The sequence below is a fragment of the Aotus nancymaae genome, unplaced genomic scaffold, assembly GCF_030222135.1.
Source record: "Aotus nancymaae isolate 86718 unplaced genomic scaffold, 86718_ANA_hifiasm-v0.15.2.pri h1tg000040l, whole genome shotgun sequence".
NCBI lineage: Eukaryota > Metazoa > Chordata > Mammalia > Primates > Aotidae > Aotus > Aotus nancymaae.
The window spans coordinates 90549653-90572476 of NW_026988454.1; the positions used below are offsets into that span (position 1 = coordinate 90549653).

General features: G+C 36.9%; 1 protein-coding gene across 8 annotated transcripts in view; it reads right to left on the reverse strand.

The window, feature by feature from the left end:
* The window catches only part of MYO6 (myosin VI), a 131197-nt gene that overhangs the window by 71348 nt on the left and 37025 nt on the right, over positions 1–22824 (reverse strand). For all 8 annotated transcript variants that reach the window (XM_064360907.1, XM_064360906.1, XM_064360902.1 and 5 more), the window contains exons 3-9: positions 19037–19106; positions 13058–13131; positions 11134–11263; positions 8518–8623; positions 5241–5296; positions 1495–1592; positions 799–963 (exon numbers count right to left, since the gene is read on the reverse strand). In XM_064360907.1, the coding sequence (XP_064216977.1) occupies positions 799–963; positions 1495–1592; positions 5241–5296; positions 8518–8623; positions 11134–11263; positions 13058–13131; positions 19037–19106 (699 nt within the window). The remainder of the gene's footprint in view (positions 1–798; positions 964–1494; positions 1593–5240; positions 5297–8517; positions 8624–11133; positions 11264–13057; positions 13132–19036; positions 19107–22824) is intronic.

A 22824-nucleotide genomic window follows, 5' to 3' on the forward strand; every position in this document is an offset into this window, starting at 1 on the left:
TTTTTGTGTGTGTGTGTGTGTGTGTGTAAGACTGGGTATTATTTATCTTTTTAATCCTGGCACAATGCCTGGCACCCAATGGGCAAGCAATAAATATTTGTTTTTGAAGTGAATTAAGAAATACAATCATGTGTCCTTTATTAATATTAATTCAGTGTTCAAACATTTTTACAGATAACTCAAAGGTAACTTTAAAGCCAGTATTACATAACTAGTATAAATTTCTAATTGAGTTTAAATTGATATGGGGTTTAACATCTATCCTTTTATCTATTCCATTATGTGCCTCCTCGTATAGTGTTATATTATAAACTCAGCAGTACACCTTAATACAGATCTTCTCAGTACAGTGATCATTCTAACATGTTATACTTGATCTAATGTAAGTTACATACACACAACAACTAGATTTCAAAATCCACTAAAATAAGTTTTAAGACTAATGGTAATTCTATTTTCAAAAATTGTATGAAATTATTTTTTCTTTGAGCCAGGGTCTCGCTCTGTTACCCAGGCTGGAGTGCAATGACACAATCATGGCTCACCGCAGCCTCAGTCTCTTGGGCTCAAGTGATCCTCCCTCTTCAGCCTTTGGAGTAACTGGAACTACAGGTGCATGTCACGAAGCCTAGCTAATTTTTGTATTTTTTTTTCAGAGACAGGGTCTCGCTACATTGCCCAGGCTGCTCTTGAATTCCTGGCTCAAGCAATCCACCTACCTCAGCCTCCCAAAGTGCTGGGATTACAGGCATGAGCCACTGCACCTGGCTATATGAAATTTCTTTTCTTTTGACCTACCCGAAAATTATCTGGTGAGCTCAAATGAAGTTTTTCTCTAGTATCTTCAGAAGCACCAGCACACAACCTATAAAAGATATGATAATTTCTTTCCTCTTTGCCTTGAACACAGATCCTAGATTTCTCTAGAAGATAATGTGAAACAAATCCTCCAACAACTGAGCTCTAAAAAACAAAACAGAGAGAAAATATAGTTTTACATTTAAAGTCTTAAAGTATAACTCAGCAATCTTAAATTATTTACCTTTTCTAATACACATTTGTCTATCACAGAGGTTATAATATTCATCAAATAAATGGGAAACAACAAAAAACTAAATGTAAGCTTAGAGTGCTTATAACAGTCATCCTTCATTTTAAACATCCTCATTTAAGTCTCTACCCAAATCCTACTAAGTTTTGAGCCACTGTAGAATCACAATTGACCTTGCACTGTACCTCAACACAAGTGCTAGAATATCTTACATGACTAGCTATACGGTAATACTCAATGACGAAGTCAAATTCAGTATCTGCGTTTTAAATTGTGAAAGGAGCTTTTTAGGTGGTCGTAGTGGACATATACATTCCTGAAATCATCTAAAGTAATAATGAAACTTAAAGGAATTTACCATAAGTGCAAGTACAGCACCAACTGAACCCTGCATTTTCACAAAGACTCCCAAAAATATCATTTCAAAGCTTACTTTCACTTACCTTTTCATTAAAATGTATTTCTACAAATTTCCCAAATCGACTGCTATTATTGTTGCGAACAGTCTTTGCATTTCCAAAGGCTTCTAGGAGTGGGTTAGCTATTGAGAAACAAAAACACTCCATCAAAAAATTAGCATGAAGGAACGTTACAAAATATGCATAGTATGCCTCCATTTGTTAATATATGTCTAAAAAATGCTCTAAAAAATATTAACCTGAAGGAATTCACATGTAATGTCAAATTCCACAAATATTTATTGACTGCCCACTAGGCTCAGGCACTATTCAAGTCCAAGAGATGGGAAAATTTCTCAAACATGTAAAAAGAAAATGTAAATGTTATAGGAAAGACTAAATTTTTAAGCCACTATGTTACAAAATTTATAACTTGATTTTAAAATTCTTTCCCTAATACTTTTACTGTTTTCTCAAGTATATCAGGCTCACAAGAGTACTAATTATAATAGATAAAACAGCAAACCTCTTATGAGAAAATACAGGCAAGAAATGTTAATACTTGACTTACTTTTGTAAAACATTTTACATATTAACATAGCCTCCAGATTTAACATTTTTACATGTACATCCAGTGAAATTTAACAAATTTAAGAGTTTACAGAATTATCTAAGAAAGGCTCTCAGAATAATAGGTTTTAAAATCCTAATAAACAAATATAACATTTTCATTGTTATTTTATAATAACCCATACACATACCATGACTGGGTAAGAGTCAATAGAGTCTACTCTTATACTCACCTAAGTCTCAATTATAAACATACAAAATTAGTGTTAATCTTACACACGTATTCTCCAACAACAAACTTAAAATGCTTCATAATGTTTAGTGTTAAAATATTTTTTATGAAGCATGTTCTTGCTATAATAAACATGAAGCCATATTTCTTATGAAGCCTTTTCCAGTCTATTTCTCCTATTCTATCCACAGTAGAATGCATAACTAGTCTCTAAGCTCTTTTAAAGCTCACTCCCCAGCCATTTTACTTGCCAAAAATAAGAAAGAAAACATTAAACCTAAAAGAAACATTAGCATATATCCCTCATGTTTCAGATGGGACAAAAAAACTGAAGCTAGCATGGTCAACTCACTCTTCAAAGGCCACATAACTGGCTGTTGACAGAAGGAAGACTCATTTACAGGTCTCCCAACTCCCTTACTGGTAATCTACTAGTTTTTACTGAAGAATTTAATACAAGTAAAATATCCCCAAATAGGGTAAGAACTTCTCCAACAGAAAATTATATTAATGCTACTAATAATATACTCATTCCAAAACCAGCAACTAAACTTCTACTACAGATGGCATCAAAAAAATTCTAGGCCCTTCCTGTTACATTTACTACTCTCCATTAAGAGGCTATAGAGCTGGGTGCAGTGGTTCACGCCTGTAATCCCAGCACTTTGGGAGGCAGGCGATCACCTGAGGTCAGGAGTTCAAGTTCAGCCTGTCCAACATGGTAAAACCCCGACTCTACTAAAAAATACAAAAATTAGCCAGGTATGGTGGCACATGCCTGTAATCCCAGCTACTTGGAAAGCTGAGGCAGAAGTATCACTTGAACTCGAGACACAGAGGTTGCAGTAAGCCAAAATCACACCATTGTACTCCCGCCTGGAGGACAGAGCAAGACTCAGTCTCCAAAAAATAAAGCAGCTATAGAAACATTTGGAATAATACTTCCAACTTTTCTCCACTATAACACACTACATACCATACAGCACATTACCATGGAAGAAACCAGGCTTATATCCAATTGCCAAGTAAGTATGCACCTCAAATGAGCAAATCAGAATACTAATTAGTCTTTTACTGAGGTAGCCCATAATTTGTTCTTTTTTTATTAATTTATTCAGTTTTTAAGAATGACTCCCTCACTAAAGTAAGGCACTTTATTGTGAATAAAGCATTACTTACAAGATAAGTGCATATCTGGGTATGTTACAACACCATGTAAAAACTGTAAATGAAACTAGAAAATTCTTTATATTAAAAAAACTTTACTGATGCTCAACTTTAAAAATGTTTATTAGAGTTGCATTTAGATTGAGCTAAATGCAGATTTTTACATCATTGTGAAAAATGCACATAGCATTTGCTATGATTTAGCAAAATGCAACAACATATAAAGCTCCTATTAAGTTTTTTCTTTAAAATGTCAAGAGCATGTGGTGTTGCACTCCTATAGTCCCAGCTACTTACGAGACTGAGGCAGGAGGACTGCTTGAGCCCAGGCGTTTGAGACCAGCCTGGGCAACAGAGTGAGATGCTGTCTCTAATTTAAAAACAAAAAAGGCCAAGAGAGTGTTAAAATATGCGTTTAGTATGGCATGTAGTTAAGATGTCTAAGTTTATATCCCAATTCCACAACTGATGAGCTATTATAGGAGCTTCAGCACATTACCACCTCAGTTTCTCATCTTTAAAGAAGGGATAAAATAGTATCTAATTCATTCTGTGAAGATTTAAATTAGATAGCAGATTTTAAACAAATTAGATAATGCCTAATACATCCCATATATATTATTATCACCATCGTTATTAAAAATGCTTACTGAGTACATAGTAGAGAAAAGTAAGACGGGGGAGGGAGAACGAGTGTTCAGAGAAGCCTGTTTAAAACAGTTCAAAGAACTACAAGAAGCCCAGTGTGATTAAAGCCTGAGGAGTCAGAAGAAACATGACTCTAGATGAGATCAGAAGAGGCAGGAGCCAGACCACACAGAGCACTGCGGGTGATGTTACAGATCTGGGGCATGATGTTGAGAGCTACATGAAGCCATTAGACGATTTAAAGCAAAAGAAATTATTCTGGCCGGGCGCGGTGGCTTATACCTGTAATCCCAGCACTCTGGGAGGCCAAGGCAGGTGGAGCACCTGAGATCGGGAGTTCAAGACCAGCCTGACTAAATTGGTGAAAGCCCATCTCTACTAAAAATACAAAAATTAGCCAGACATGGTGGTACACATCTGTAATCCCAGCTACTTGGGAGGCTGAGGCAGGAGAAATGCTTGAACCCAGGAGGCAGAGGTTGCAGTGAGCCAAAATCATACCACTGCACTCCAGCCTGGGTGCTGAGTGACAGAGCAAGACTCCGTCTCAAAAAAAAAAAAAAAAAGTATTCCAACTTTCAAACAGAGACTGGATTAAGGAAAAGTAAGAATCTAAGTGAGGAGATCAAACAGGAGTCTATGATGCAGGAGGGCATCGTACAGAGATTCAACATAATAGTAGTTTAGGCCAGTAGTCTCCAAACTGAGCTACAAGAAGACTCTAAAAAGGTATATTAGCACGGATAGCTTAAGGAAATCAATTTACGCACTACTGCCTTTGTTAAAATGACTTCCCTTAAAAGCACCTTAATGCCAAATAACCCTTCTTCCACTTCCCTTTACACAAAACAAGCTCCACAAAACAAACAGGAAGCTAAAGAAATACCTGTACTTCTTTCATTCATTCAACAGATGTTTATGCTATGTATCAGTTACTATTCTACAGGCTTGGAATATGAAACAAAAATCCCTGCCTTCTTAGTGTTTTCATGAGGTGAGGGTGGGGGCAGAAACAACAGATATTAAGTAAATAACAAGATGATACATGAGCAATGATTAAAGAGATAAAAGAACATTTTGCATCTCTGAGAGAAGAACATTCCAGACCACTGAAAGAAGTCTTGTAAATTAATTTCAGGACATGCATAACAATAGAAACAAAAATTAGCAATACCTTCAACAATTCTGTCATCAATATCTTGACCTGTTCCATAAGATTCAGTCAGGTATCTGTTTAAAATATAAGATAAAAAGTGTTGATGACAATAATATGGTATACAATAATTTATACTTTTGTTATTATTTAGTACATATAAAACTGAAACTAGATCATCACTATAACTGTTTAAAAGCTAAACATGTGTACTTAAATGCAACTATTCTGTTATAGCTTTTAAAATTTATTTAAAATTCTATTTGGCGCCAGGCACGGTGGCTCATGCCTATAATCCCAGCACTTTGGGAGAACAAAGCAGGCAGATCATCTGAGGTCAGGAGTTCAAGACCAGCCTGGCCAAATGGTGAAACCTCATCTCTACTAAAATATAAAAATTAGCCGGGGCCAGACACGGTGGCTCATGCCTGTAATCCCAGCACTTTGGAAGACTGAGGCAGGCAGATCACGAGGTCAGGAGTTCGAGACCAGCTTGGCTAATATTGTGAAACCCATCTCTACTAAAAATACAAAAATTAGCCAGGCATAGCAGGCACCTGTAATCCCATCTACTCAGGAGGCTGAGGTTCATCACTTGAACCTGGGAGGTGGAGGTTGCAGTGAGCCGAGATCACACCACTGCACTCCAGCCTGGGTGACAGAGCAAGACTCTGTCTGAAAAAAAAAAAAAAAAAACAATTAGCCAGGCATGGTGGTGTGCGCGTCATCCCAGCTATTTGGGAGGCTGAAGCAGGAGAACTGCTTAAACCCAGGAGGCACAGGTTGCAATGAGCTGAGAGTGCACCACTGCACTCTAGCCTGAGTGACAGATTAAGACTCTGTCTCAAAAAAAAAAATTTTATTTGGGGGTACTATTCTCACTACCTCAGTGATGGGATCACTCACACCCTAAACCTCAGCATCACAAAATGTACTCATAACAAACCAGCACATGTATCACCTGAATCAAAATTTTGAAATTATAAAAAATAAAAAATAAATTCTATTTGTATTGCCTTTAACATCTAATTGAAATTAATTTTTAAACTCTTTAGGGAATGTTCTGATTTTATCCAACTATTTGATTTTAAATATATCATATTCATCAACTACAGGAGATTTCAAAGCCTTCTGTGAGAGGCTGTTAATTCAATCTTTGGCTCTATAAAATAAGGCAATCTCTCACTGAACAAATGGGAAGTTATCACTCTTCATGTTTCACTGAAATATAAAACACAGAGAAATAACTATTTGCCTGGCTCATTTCAAAACAAAAAACAATCCTTAATTTAAAATATAAGTTCACATTATAAGTTTACAATTCCTTAACTTTTTATTCATTTTCATATATTAACCATAGACTCATACAGACTATTACATACAGGAAAGAAAGAAAAAAAAATGAACCACTTAGAATCCAAGAATATTGGTAAGAATTCATTTAACCAGAATTGTGTATATATAACAGTTGTTAACAAACTCTTCAATTGATTTTATATAAATAACTCTGAACAGCACACATATTTATATAATGAACAGCAAAATTTCAGAGTACCACTATGTAGCAATCAACTAAGAACTATAATTCAGTGGGAACAACACTGGTGAGTACGCTGCTCCTACCAGTAGTTCAACCACTAGGTCTAACCTCCATGGGTATGTAAATTAAAAGTACTACACTACAGTGAGTGTTATGATTCCTTCCATTTTTAAAATGCTATAATTCTAAACCAAGTGTAAGGCCAGGCGTGGTAGCGCATGTCTATAATCCCAGCACTTTAGGAGGTCAAAGTGGGAGGTCACTTAAGTCCAGGAGTTGGAGATCAGCCTGGACAACATAGCATGACCCTGTCTCTACAAAAAATAAAAAATTAGCCAGGCATGGTGGCACATGCCTGTGGTCCCAGTTACTTGGGAGGCTGAGGTGGGAGGATCACTTGGGCCCAGGAGGTCGAGGCTGCAGTGAGCTACGATCGCACCACTGCCCTACCGCCTGGGGGACTGGGCCACAGAGCAAGACCCCTGTTTTAAAAAAAAACAAAACAAATAAAACAAAAAAAAAACCACAGTGCCATGAGTTTAATTTAATGGCAGCAGAGGGAACACATTAGAGGGCAGGCTATAAGGAAATAGAAATAAGGAGGCCAATTATCATAAGCTTAAGGTAAAAAATGGTTTCAACCAAGCTAACAACACAAGTATAGACAGAATGTAAATGTTAGATTCTTAAGGAACATTCCTAGATCACCCTTTGTCTAGCCAGTACTGGTCTCCTCCAAGATCCTCATGTGAATAACATGTCAGAGCTGGCTTCAGTAATCTATAGACTAGTTTCCATAAGGTATCTGTCTCTTTAAAGGGATACAGCCCACCATTCCAAACTATTTCATGAAGTATGCAAAGGTATTAAAAGCCAACCTGTTCAAATTCTCAAAGAAATATTTGCATACCCACATTCATAACAGCACCATTCACAATAGCCAAGTGGTGGAAGTAACCTAAATGTCCATTGACGAATGGATAAAGAAAATGTACCATATATCTACAATAAAATATTACTCAGCCTTAAAACGGAAGGATGGGATCCAAAATAGTAAAAAATAAAATTAAAAGAAAGGAAATTCTGACACATACTACAACATGGATGAATCATAAGTTGAGCTAAATAAAATAGGGCAGTTACAGAAAAACAAACACTCTGTAATTTCACTTACACAAAAGATATCCAGAGTAGTTAAATTCAAAGAAAAACTGAAAAGTAGAATGTTGGCTGCCAGGGGGCTGGATAAATGGAGGAGATGTTGAATGGGTAAAGTTTTAGTTTTCCAAGATGAAAAGTTCTGGAGATTGTACATATTGGCTGCACAACGATGTGAAATACTTAATGCTACTACGTTACGCACTTAGAAATGGCTGACGACTTTTACATATGTATTTTTTTACCAGAAAAAAGTCAACCTGGGCAGAGCACAGTGGCTCATGCCTATAATCCCAGCACTTTGAGAGGCCAAGGCAGGAGGGTTGCTCGAGCCCAGGAATTTGAAACCTGGACACCACAGTAAGACCTCATCTCTATGAAAAAATTTAAAGATTAGCAGGGCATGGTGGCATGTGCCTGTAGTCCCAGCTATTACAGAGAATGAGGTGGGACAATCACTTGAGCCCAGGAGGTCAATGTTACAGTGAGCTGTGGTGGTGCCACTGCATTCCATCCTGGGTGACAAAGTGAGACCCTATCTCAAGGGGGGAAAAAAAACAGTCAAGCTGCTCAAATACTTCAAGTTGGCTGAATACTCACCTTAGAACAAATTTTGTGTTTTCTGTTTTGCCAGCTCCTGATTCTCCAGATATAATGACAGACTGACTCATCTTGAGCACCTTCATGTCTCGAAAAGCTTTATCAGCTAGGGTCAAAATAAGACATTAATGATGAGCAATATATTAAAGTTAATAACAGAAAGTTAACTTAGGAGTACTTACTCTTAAAGAAATCATAAATGTCTGTTCGATGTTAATGAAATTTTAAAATAAAGTCATTCAAATGTGTTCAAAACATTTTTAAAGTATTTACTTTAAATATTCTATCTTATTGTCCTAAAAGTTAAGTAATATGAAATCCAAATAAACAACTCTTAAGTTTCTGATAGAATGTCTCAATATTATGGGCTGTGGCTCATCTCTTCCTAATTCCAGAGGTAATTTGCAGAGAGATTTAAAAAAAAATGGTCACTATGCATAACTAATGAAGTCCCCAGTGAAAAGCAAGAACTAATGAGCTTCCAATTAAGAAATCTGGCAACCAAAAATTCTGCTGGAGAAAAAAATACATAATTACAAAATGTATCTGTGGGATTTTTCCCTATAATGCAACTATTAAATTTGTGCATCTTGTAGAATTTGTCAACATTTTAAAACTAGGCAAAATTGGGCCGGGCGCGGTGGCTCAAGCCTGTAATCCCAGCACTTTGGGAGGCCGAGGCGGGTGGATCACGAGGTCAAGAGATCGAGACCGTCCTGGTCAACATGGTGAAACCCCGTCTCTACTAAAAATACAAAAAATTAGCTGGGCATGGTGGTGCGTGCCTGTAATCCCAGCTACTCAGGAGGCTGAGGCAGGAGAATTGCCTGAACCCAGGAGGCGGAGGTTGCGGTGAGCCAAGATCACACCATTGCACTCCAGCCTGGGTAACAAGAGCGAAACTCCGTCTCAAAAAAAAAAAAAACTAGGCAAAATTAACAGTTTTAAATTTCCTAGATTTGCCACCGTTTACATATATAATTTTTAACTATCTTTATTACACTCCAACAACTTAGGCTATGAAATGTATTAAATGTTAAGACTACAAAGACAAGTTGAAAACAATTTAATGCTGTTAAAGCAGTCTCAAATTAAGGCAACTTTAATTCAAAATTACGTCCTTACAATTTGGCTCTATAAGACAACTATTTCTCACCTCAGGCATGTGCCAAGAAGACTTTAGAAATGGCTTTTACTTTAAGGGGAGAAGGCAAACTATATGCAAGAGTACACATATCCCTTTGTCCAATTTATCAGCAACCTATTCCACCTTTTTTTTTTTTTTGAGACAGAGTCTTGCTCTGTCACCCAGGCTGAAGTACAGTGGCATGATCTCAACTCACTGCAACCTCGACCTCCTGAGCTCAAGCGATCCTCCCTCCACTGCCTCCAGAGTAGCTGGGACTACAGGCAAGCACATGTCTGGCTAATTTTTTCATATTTTTTTTATAGAAACAGGGTTTTGCATGTTTTCCCAGGCTGGTCTCAAACTTCTGGGCTCAAGCGATACGCCCTCCCAAGTGCTTGGATTACAGGCATGAGCCATCACACTCATCCTCCACCCATTTTTAAAGAATCATTCCAAACACTTGGGGGTTTTTTTTTGCCAGTAAAAAGCTAAAAATAAAAGCTGGTTTATTTACATTTTAAACATGTAGCTTTTCTCCAGTGATAAGTTTGCTCACATTCAGGTTCTAAGGGATGCGGCACCATTTTGCAGGCTGAACACACTAACGCCTGTCAGAGCTTCTTAGAGCCAAAAGTAAATCTGCTGCTGCCCTGGTAGAGTAATTATGTCAGTCATATTTACTCTACCTAGTAGTATACAGCACACAAGTCAACCAAATATGGAAGTGAAGCCTGGTTAGGCCAAAACGCAAGCATGAAACGGAAGCCCAAAGAGAAACAGACTGCACTACGAACTAGTTCCAATACGTGTCATTTAGCTGCTTTATGTCTGAATGCAAAGGGGTAGCTAACACCTCTGTATTTGGTGGCAAGAGGGGTAATTTCTCATTCCAATCAAATAACTCCACCTCCTATGCCTCAGAGCTGGAGGACTTCAAAATAAAACAGAAGCTGAGAAAGGCAAAGAGACACTGTCTTCCCACACAGATTTTCCAGTGGTATGAAGCATACACTACTTTTAATCCTTTAATTTTATAAAGCTCTGATGCAAGACGATGCCCAGAAGTCTGCTCTTACAGCTCCAATCTAGCCAAAGTAACACACTCACAAGGGATGAACTGGGTAAGAGACAAAGGCCAGGACCTTGAAATTGTAAAGGAGGACACTTTAAGATGGAGCTGAAGGTATTAAGGACTCTAAAACTGCCATTAGGTCAGCTTTATATACATCCTACTTTCAACTGGGCAAACACAGGCATTTAACACAGATAATGATGTATGCCTGCCCCACGAGTTGGCTATAAAAGGATTCTTCCCCACGCTGTGTAAAATACTTGCTCCTAACAATGTTGATACACCAAAGAGGTATACAGTTTCTCCAAAATATATATTCAATTTATGGTATATTTTATTAATCTAAAAGAAAAGTTGAGTAAATGTGTACAATACAAAGAAAGACAATAATTAAAACACAACTAAAATCACTTACCAATTGCAAAGACGTGAGGTGGTCTTGTCCCAAGTGATTTTCCTTGATATGACTTTATTGTTTCTGAAGAATATATTTTAGGTATGTCAAAGTATGGATTCACTGCAATCAGAATGTTGGCGACATAGGTCTAAATATGAAAAGCATAAACATAAAATTTTCCAATTATTATTTTCATTAAAGATAAAGTTCATAGAAAAAATAAAACAAAGAACATTTCCATTCTCTATATAACTAAGACTCCCAAATCAGTCCTAAATATTCTTTAAGTATTCCCTGATCTTTATAGGAATCCATATTTCTCCAATTCTTAATAAATATTTTATCTTACCACCCCATAGGCACCTCAAGTTCAGCATATCCAAAGTCAAGATTATCTCTTCCCACCTACCTCTGCCTCAAAGAAAATATTCTCCTTTCATGTGCTTCCCCAGGGACATGGCATCACCACCAAGTTACCACAGACAGAAATCTGAGTCTCTTGCTCCATCTCATTCAGCCTTCTTCTGTTGACTCCACTTATAAAATCTAGCCCTACAGCTAAGTTTTGGTCACTTGTATTCCTAACCTACTTTATTCACCCTGCTACTGGGGAGTTTAATACAGCTCAAAGCACCTCTGGGCCCATCCCTATCACTGAATGCCAAGGATTGATTTCGCTCTGTGGTGACCATTTGGTCCCAGATTTCATCAAAACAATATATGTTGACCGCTGCCTAGAACATTTATGGGTTAAATGGTTAATGAGCAACTTAAGCTTATTTCTAATTTTGGAATTTAGCACATATTAGATGCTCAACATGAGTCAGCTGATTGATTGAATTTTGCTTCTAAATATATTTCTAATCGAGAATAGCCACATTTAAATATGTTCTTTATTTAGTTGATTTTCAAAAATATCAGGGAGAAAAGTAAAGTCTTAAAACTATATGTAACTAGAAGATGGCAAGTACATTCATTTGGAATCAAATAAATAAGTTCTATTTCCCAGCTGTCACTACTTGGACAGATGGCAGAGACTAAATGTAATTTAGTCAGAATTGAGTAAGTACAATTAGGCAAATTGATAGTGATATAAAAGATTAAGACTGTCATTTGATCTACTAAGTGTCAAAGAAGCCATGTGTTTTCTTCGTTCAAAAATAATGAAGAGCCCCATCTTTATAACAGGAGAACTACAGTGGGGTAATTTATCCCCAGCCACCAAACGACTATATGGTTAGGTCATACTGGAATAAAGTCTCATGCATGCCCAGAGAATAATTATAATTAAAACATACTAGGTTAAGTGTCCATCTGAATGATTTAGTGTAAACTCTGTTTATACTGAAAGCATTTTCTTTCATTTTTTAATATTCTGGACTTTCAAGGCAGAGTATCTAAAGTCTAATGAAATTCAGCAACTATTTAGGCTCTATGGTCAGCATTCCTGTGTTCTTGGTATTTGCTCAAATACTACCCTCTATTCTAATTTACATTTTTTCCTAATTCAAATTTTTAATTTCAATATATATTCCTTATAGGCTGCCTTAAATTGTCTTCTGAACAATGTGGAAACTGAATCAAACATATCTACAGACATACCAAAAGTAAAAAATCAAAACCAAAAACAATTATAGTGTTTTCAAAAATACTCAAACTGGATATTTTTAAATCTAAAAGATATTAAATGACACTCTGGATTCATTATTTCATTCCACAAATACTGATTAAGTGCCTTCTATGTACCACGCATGTTTTAACCCCTGGAGTTCGAGTTGTAAATTAGAAAAAAATCCCTTGGCCTCACTAAGCTCACACTCTATTCAAGAGGTTCAGATCAAGTATGATTTTCTGTCAGAAAATTTCAAGCCTGACAAAATCAAAGAGTACCACATGAAATAATTATCTCTACAACAATTTACACTATAGGTAAAATACTTACATAAATTCTGTCTTTACTATATCGAACTTTGATATTATGGAGCAGTGTGGCTTCATTTAAATACATTAGTGAACCTAAGACATAAAATTTATGTATCATTAGAGAGTTGAAGAAAACAAAATAAAATATTACTATTGTAATCTGAATCACTTTGACTTATCCTAAAATTCAACTGTTAGGTTACATTTAATTCCATCTTTTAAAACCCTGGCTGATGCAAACCCTAGAAGCTGATTTAAAAGCTATCCAGTTTACATGTGTGTTAAGTGATATTTTTAAGTAATGAATTTTCAACTAAAGGATTAAACCTAGTGAGTACGAAGTGAGTACTTGTTAATGAAGGTTGATTAAAAAATAAAATTCAAGAGGGAAAAAGAGTACAATAGATAGCTCTGATTTTAATATACTTCTGATGCAACAAAGTGATGACACTAATCCAATCTGATGCTCAGAATTTCAGAGATAAAACACAAAAGATAAAATTTTAGAATGGGAACAGACCATCAAATTATTCAGGGAGTCCCTCAAAACTGATATAATAAAATAAGAATCCTGGAGAACTTATGTATGTCTTAACCAAGAATATGAAGCTAATTAAAGGAGAGTTTGAACAAATAAATCTTGTTACTCTGACATCTGCTCTCCTGAGGTGTCAGAGTTGACTCCCAAGCTATTCTCCAAATCCTTCCATCTCCTGAGCTCCATTTCTATCCCATGCTGGAGTAGACAAAAATCACTCCTCTTCTCAACCAACTTGTTTCTGTTATTAGCACCACCATTTTCTCAGTTGCTCAAACTGTAAAACTTAGTCAACACTAAAATCATCTTCTCTCTCCCTCCTTATTCTAAACCAATTTCCAAGTCTTTATGCCATGTAAGAAAGTTTAGCATAGTGCTGGCTCATGGCAGGTACTCAAAGCATAATCTGAATCTCTCAATGTATCTCCTTTCTTTCCATTTCTACCACTCCAATAACACTTTAGTTCTCATTACCTCTTTTGGGATCACGGTAGCCTCTTATTTACCTATTGCCTCAGTCCCTCTCCTAATTCAGACATCTCAGCACATTAACTAAAGTAGAGCCCCCATCAAATCTCTCTCCCCATGAAATCATCACTGGGTCTCTATCAACATCCATATTCAAGTCTGATCAGGGCTCTTAAAAAACCTATTCAAGACCTTTTCATATAATTTTCCACAATTCACTTTAATACTAACTTACAGGCAGACTGAACTATTTATCAAATGCAGATCAGTCATCTATTAGCTTCCATGTAAAATATCCTCTACATCTCTAGGTGTCAAAAATCTACCTATCCTTTAAGGTCGGTACAAAGATTACCTCCCAAATGGCACTTGGTCATTCTCACCACCACCACTAGAACTACTATCTTCTTCGTACTTTCTTTACGGTTCTTACCACACACTGCCAGTTATTATGATAACTTTACATATCTGGTTTTGTCTACTAAATCAGATCCTCGTGGCAAGATGCTGCCTGATTCAGTTGTTTGATCCCTCACCGAAACTGCAAAGGTGCCTACACTGCATGTATGTCTAACATACTATTCAACACCTAACCAATGCTTTCAAACAAGAGCCTCTTGCTGTAACAGCCTCCACAGACTGCCCATGCATCTATGCTCATTTAATGCAGCAGTTCACTTTCACCTCACTGCTTTTTGTTTTGTTTTTTTGGGGGACATAGCTCTGAGTATTCTATGCGAAGGGTTTTATATGTAGAGATTAGTAGGTTAATTTTGCCTTTTTATTTGACTGTTGGGTATTGTCACAAGAATAGGAAAATCAGGGATGTGAAGTCAGTAATTAAAAGGAAAATAATAGCATTTTCCCCTGCTGATTTTGAGATAGTATGACTTTTATGGCACTTAATGTTCTTCATGAATTATTGTCTATTAGATGTTGAGAATAATAGAGTATAAAATTGGAAAGAGGCCAGGCGCAGTGGCTCACTCCTGTAATCCCAGCACTTTGGGAAGCTGAGGTGGGTGGATAACCTGAGGTCAGGAGTTTGAGACCAGCCTGGCCAACATGTTAAAACTCTGTCTCTACTAAAAATACAAAAATTAGTTGAGCATGGTGGTGTGCACCTTTAATCCTAGCTACTCAGGAGACTCTCTTGAACCTGGGAGGCGGAGACTGCAGTGAGCCAAGATCAGGCCATTACACTCCAATCTGGGTGCCAAGAATGAAACTCCGTTTCAAAATAAATAAATACATAAAATTGGAAATAATTTTTTCAGTAATGGAATGACTTCTACAACAACATAAATTTAGAATTGATAGACTTGTGTATTGAAGTTGTTTGTGGATTCCTTTTTTTAGTGAACTAGAGCTATAATGATTAAGCAGGATCTTAAATGCTCAGATTAGTCAGAAACCTAAATGTAATAATGAAGTCTTACCTAATCTTCTTTAGAAACTTTTATATATTTTTGTTATATTTATTTATTAAAACCGTGTTTATAAAGAAACAAATTGTTTATTCAGATATTTTGTTATATGCCTTATGTTAAATTGTTTCAAAATTTTAATATTCTTTTGAATATAGTTAAATCTGTTAATAATTAGGCATAAAAGGTAAACAATTTACATAAAGAGTTGCATATAAATAGCCAAACCAAGTAATCCTAGGACTGGGTACTAGGAAAGGAAAAGAGGAAGGAATTACATGGTGGAGCAGGAAGCTAATTGTGAGACCCTTGTGAACCTCCCTAGGTCATACTTTTAGGGAGCTGTAGGCAGTTGAGACTTAGCACATTCTGGCCAAACAAGGGTTGCAAATATTTTCCTCTTCCTCTCTCTTTTTCTGTGATTTCTTGAACATGGAATGAGCTATGTGGTATAATTTCAGAGGAATACTCTCCTGTCCAAATTGTTATTGTCATCAGCAGATATTTAATCAGTTGGGGACTTATTTGGCTTAAGAAACAGACATCCTGAAAAGGTAGGTGGTGAGTACAGAAGGAGTAAAGAGAGGAAGCAAGCAGTAATTCCCATGTCAGTATAGGCTCATATGATCAGCATTCACAGGGGAAGTGTACTATAGGATTAGGAGTTTTTACTTAGAGGAAAACAGTGACAACACCATACAACCAGGTATTTCAGAGGAAAGTGACAGAGATGGGGGAGTGGTTCAGCGGAGTGCTTTCGGTAAAGAAAGAGGAACATGTAGACCAGACTCTAGGGGGACAAGGATGGAAGAAGATTAGGGATATAGAAAGGTAGGTGGCCTCATACCCAAACCAGATATATTAATATATCTGCTGCCTAACCCTCTCTAAATCCTTCCTCAATTCAAAGGAAAGCTGCCATTCAACTGTTAGGAGGCTCCACCCACTTCTTTTTTTTTTTTTTAATGTATATTTTATTGCCTTTTAGGTTTGGGGCCCACTTCTTACTCTCTTTTTATTCTGCCCTAAATGGTATTAGAAAGCAGTGAGGTGACTGAGGCAGGAGAGTTATTTCAATCTGGGAGGCGGAGGTTGCAGTGAGCTGAGATAACCTCTGCACTCCAGCCTGGGCAACAGAGGGAGGGGAGGGGAGAGGAGGGGAGGGGAGGGGGAAAGAGAAGGAAGGAAAGAAAGAAAACAAGGAAGGAAAGAAGGAGGGAGGGAGGGAGGGAGACTTAGACCTAAAAGTAGGTAATAAATGTTGCTACATTGTTAGGGCACTATCAAAAGACAACACATAGAGAGGTGGGAATGAAATATCCTCATCATCATCCCCACCTTCTTCATTAAAAAAAAAAAAAAAAGACTTCACATGCCTCTGTTTCAACACAACCTTTATTGCATACTTCAGAACACTCTCTACAGGCATCAATCATTTAATCATCACATTACTACTATAATATAAGGAAGAAAAAAGATTTTTAGAAATATGCATTTGAGACCCTGTGTGTATGTGCATGTGTGTGTGTGTGTGTGTGTGTGTGTGTGTGCAAGTGCATAACACAAAGCTACCACTATAGTTTCGTGTTGTTACAGTGTGTCATTTGGCAGAGGACAGTGGTATGGTGTCATGCTTCAGATGAAAGTACTAAGTGATAGAACCACTTCGGCTGGAAACCCTACGTTCTAAACTCAACAATCAAAGCTGTGTTAATAATGTGGTTTCAGAAAAGGGACTTCAGTAGGGGTGGGCTACTATCTTAAGAGAATAGTTAACATCCACACATTCACATTGCTGCCATCTGGCATCACCAAGGAAAACACCTGCAAGAGGCAGCACATACTGAGGCTGCGAAAATTTAAAAGTTAGACAAGTAGAGCAAGACAAAGTAAATGGAGAGAGCACATTTTAAGAATTGGATTAAAAACAATTCAAAACCATTTGTTACATTTAGCGACACACAATTTAATATACGAAAAGGTCTGATTCCTAGTTCTCCATACCCTAACAAGTTTTAACAGAGAAGAATTTTCTATTTTAGATATGGTATAGCCCCATTCCCTATTATTTTATTCTGATTGCTATTCAAAAATATATTATCTAATCAGACAAACTCTCCAGCAATTTTGGAAAAGAAGGGAATTCTACATTTTTTTCTTCAACCTCTTACACCTAATAAAAGCAGCTACCATTTGTTCAGAGTCTTCAGACACTGTGCCAAGCACATTAAGTATATCGTCTCTAATCATACAACACACACATTACTTCCATTCTACAGATGAGAATTTCGAAGAGAGATAAACTGCCCACGAGCACACAGCCTCCTCCTAACATAGTCAGAATCAGAATGTAGGCTTGCCTGACTCTACAGTTACAGTTCATGGCTCTCCCACTATTCCCACCATACTATGCTGCCCCCATTCTACATATGGGGGTTTTATAGGCTTACTCAAATGTGATTCCAGAGAAAATCAATAATAACAAATCTATTCCTTTCTCTTTTTTCTCAAATGAAGTGTTTTTAGTTTCAGATACCTTTAATGAAATTCATGACAACTGTACATAATTGTTAACACTACCTCTTTTTCTTTTCTTTTTTCTTTTTTTTGAGATGGAGTTTCCCTCTTATTGCCCAGGCTGGAGTGCAATGACACAATTTTGACTCACCAAAACCTCCGCCTCCTGTATTTAAGCAATTCTCCTGCCTCGGCCTCCCAAGTAACTGGGATTACAGGCATGCGCCACCACGCCTGGCTAATTTTGTATTTTTTGTACAGATGGGGTTTCTCCATGTTGGTAAGGCTGGTCTGGTCTCAAACTCCCGACCTCAGGTGATCCACCTCCCAAAGTGCTGGGATTACACGCCTGAGCCACTGCACCTGGCCTATCTTTTTTTCTTAAATGGGGAGTTGTTAGCATCAGACACCTTTAATGAAATCCATGACAAGTGTACATAACTGTTAACACTGCTGCCTCCAATATGAAATGATTACTACTTAATTTTAAAAATGTAAGAATAAACAGTGGCCTGTTCCACAGAGAAAGGCTTTTTTCATCAAACATGTTAAGATATTAAAATCAAATTAATACTGTGTTTTAATATCGTTCTGAAATTAATTTTTCAATTAGTAATTATATAGAATTTTTTATATGCTTGTTTGCTTCAAACAGTGATGTTACATGACTCCTACTGACTCCACTTCCAAATTATTGAACCACATGTACTACTATAAAAACCATCTGACTCTAGATAAGATTCAATAACTTTCAAAACTGTTAACAAGAGATCTTTGGTTCAAGCCTCACAGTAAATTATTACCATTCCCCACATTTATACAACTCAAATAACACCAAAAGAATATTTGAGACCCTTTCACCAAAATGCAAATGTGAAACAGTAATAAATGTAAGACTCGAGTTCCTTCATTCACATGCACATTCGAGTCAAAAGACTAGATTTATTTTTGAACCAGTATAGTGTATCAGTAATATAACCACTAATTTATTTTTTTAAAAGAAGTTTCCTTTCCTGTGCTGAGAATTCATTTCTAATTTGGTACTTACAGTTATCTTCCACATCTTTTTTACTGTCCTCTTCTGCAGGAAACACTTGGTTTATGAGAGCCAAAAATGTCTAACAAACAAAACAAATACTCACTGAACTCAAGGCTTATAAATAGTAAGAACAATAGAAGGGCTTAATTGGTTACATACACTGTAATAGTGGCAACAATATGCTCTCAATTAAAATATAATACAGATCCTACTATTTAACAAGTCATTAACCCCAAAACAGAATAACAACTTTACTCAAATATTATCTACCATTACTGTGGACATGAAATCAACAAAAACAATCAGTATGTAAGTATCCTAGGCTGTAACACCTAGAGAAGGACAAAAAAAAAGCTATATTAATATTAAATTTACAAACATATGCTACTGAACAATTTTTAAAAATAAAATGTTAATGTGTAAACATACAACAATTTTAGTGTTTTAAAAAAGGAAAAAGTGGCTGGGTGCAGTGGCTCACATCTGTAATGCCAGCAGTTTGCGAAGCTGAGGAGGGTGGATCACCTAAGGTCAGGAGTTTGAGACTAGCCTGGCCAACTTGGTGAAACTCTGCCTCTACTAAAAATACAAAAATTAGCCGGGCATGATGGTAGGCGTCTGTAATCCCAGCTACTCAGGAGGCTGAGGCAGGAGAATTACTTGAGCCCGGGAGGTGGAGGTTGCAGAGAGCCAAGAATATGCCATTACACTCCAGCCTAGACGTCAAGAGTAAAACTCCATCTCAAACAAACAAAAAAAAAGGTAAAAAGTAACATTCAATCTGATATAACCAAAGGGTTATATTAATAGCTATTGTTTGAGTAAAATACATTTGACACAAACTCCTGTACAAATGTATTTGACACAAACTCCTATACAAAAATCTGTCAGAAATACAAAAAGTATCCCAAAATATTTAATCTATAAAATTACAAGTATCCATGCATAAACTTATATTTATTTTATCACTTAAATGCTATAGACACTGCAGAATTAAGATAACATCTCGTAAGAGAGAATAAATGATCTCAAATTACATCCAAAGAGAATTAAATTTTAATCCATGCCATTCTCACAGTTATTTATAAATTTATACAGTACTTCTCAAGCAATTACAATTCCTCTGCGGTTGAAGTTTCTAATTATATCAAAGAAAATTGCAAGGAAAAACGCTTCAATTATTTCAAAATAATATTTATAGGGTGTGTGTGTGTAAAGCCAACTATAAAGAATAAAATCCAGGCTGCTGGGTTTACGTCGATTCTAAGTCATAGCCAATGTTGAAAATTGTTACATTATAAAAACTCTGGAAGTTAATTATTTGGAACCCAGTACACATGTTCTTAATGTTATAAATGTGGAAAAGTTTGCAGGACAGGACACAAAAGCAAAATTAACTCATAATGTCTATTACATATATTAAGGGTCACATAAAACAATCCACAATTTACAATAATGATTCTATAGGAAAATGCATTCCGTAATAACTGCTAACGTCATAAGTCTATGTGCCCAACTTTCACAGCCATGGCAAGAGGGTTACAGGCTCCCCAGACTTCAGGGTTTAGCTCTAGCCTGTCAGGAGCCATGTCAAATTAAAAAAGCTTCCAGGAAGTTAGAAGAGAGGAGAGTGGGATGAGAGGAGGCCAATGACAAAGAGTTGCTGGAATGAGAAAATTGAGAGCAGGCTAGAAGACCAGTAAGGAGTCCTGAAAGCTATTTTCTCTCCCTCCTTCTTTATTCCTTAAATTATCACCAGCCCCATCTTCCTCTCTCCTTAAAGAGAAAATGTTTCATTAATTGTTTTTCTTAGAGGGAGAAGGCTTTTTTCTGCTATCAAAAGAAGATCACGTAACAAAACATCTACCACAAATCAAATACAGAGCATAAAGCTCCAATGACAGAATAAAATAGCCCCTGCAGTTGAGAAGATAATACAGTCTAGCAGGGAGGGGGAGACAAAGTAAACAATTACTTCCAATGAAGATTAAAGGAGAGCTAAGAATTTATACCCCTCCTCAAAGGAAAAATTTCTTAACAGTCAATTCTACTGAATGGGAGGAGGTATGACTGGGTGTCTGTAGAAAAACTTCATAAACAAGGTGAATTCTATCAGTCTTAAAGGAAAAGTAAGTTATTTTCTAAGCAAAAGGGTATGGAGATTGGTCAGGTGCAGTGGCTCACGCCTGTAATCCCTGCACTTTGGGAGGCCAACACAGGTGGATCACCCGAGGTCAGGAGTTTGAGACCAGCCTGTCCAATATGATGAACCCCTGTCTCTACTAAAAATACAAAAAATTAGCCAGATGTGGTGGCAGGCGCCTGTAATCCCAGCTTCTCAGGAGGCTGAAGCAGGAGAATCACTTGAACCCAGGAGGCAGAGGTTGCAGTGAGCCAAGATTGCACCACTGCACTCCAGCCTGGGCAACAAGAGCAAAACTCCATCTCAAAAAAAAAAAAATGGTATGGAGAGGGAGAGTGGCACTCCAGGCAAGAACACTGTGAGCAATGACAGAAAGCACATAGCATCTAACATCACCTGGGGCATGGTGAGGACTTACTACTTGTGGAAGAAGGAGAAACAGGCATACAAGAATAAATATAGGGTAAGAGTATGAAGAGGAAACTTGGTTGACAAAACGTAAGGCTGGCAAAGCAGACAGGGAAAAGAAAATGCAGACCCTTCTATGCCATAAATTTAGGCCTTCAGCCTATGAGGCTTCAGAGTGGCTTCTTGCCACTGCTGCAAATACAGAATATGAAACCAATTCAGTAGATTAAAATAGCTTTCTTTCTTTCTTTTTTTTTTTGAGACAGGATCTCACTCTCACCCAGGCTAGAGTGCAGTAGCACAATCACAGCTCACTCTAGCCTTGACCTGCTGGCTTAAGTGATATTCCCACTTCAGCCACCCAAGTAGCTAAGACAGGCATACACCACCATGCCCAGCTAATTTTTTTAATTTTTTGTAGAGACGAGGTCTCACTATGTTGCCCAGGCTAGTTTTGAATACCTGAGCTCAAGCAACCCTCCCTCCTCAGACTCGCCAAGTTCTAGGATTATAGGTGTGAGCCACTGCACCTGGCCTAAAACAGCATTTTTAAAAGAATAAAAGACATTAGAAAATATCAGAATGCATAGTGTGTGTTACGGATGTTTCTTTTGACCAACTGTTTCATTTGTAAGTAAACACACACAAGCACTACACACAGTTGCTGAAATGTAAAATTTATGTCTTATAGATTCACCCACACACGTAATAAACATACCTAATGCAACGTGAAATCTGTTTCTTACTATGGGTCACAAACAAAAACCTTGAAAAGCCATTGCTATCATCAAGACATATTCCTCTCTCCCTCATCTAACTTCCACTGTACTTCCACTGTGTACACACTGCACAAAAGTGTGCACAACCAGTCTACCACGTTGTGTACTTAATTCCTTAATAATATTTCGAGGCTGGTGATCTCTAGGCCATGAATTATTTAAGCAAAATATTTCTTCTCTTAAGGATCTTGTTAGCTGCCTGGTTATTATGGCAGTATGTTTATTAAGACTCTTTCAGAAAGTAGGTGGGGAAATTAAGATTAAAAGTCATCTCTGAGAACTTGTTAATCCTCAAAAAAATTTTTGTGGATAAAACTTACACTTTAGTTCACAAAATTAACACAGATCCATGAAATTTATATCCCTCCCTAATGTAAATTGTTTTTATTGGATCTATATATGTACCTGATTAATATTAATAAGGCAGAGTTTAAAGCATTTTAAAATATGAAATAGGATTAAGTAGA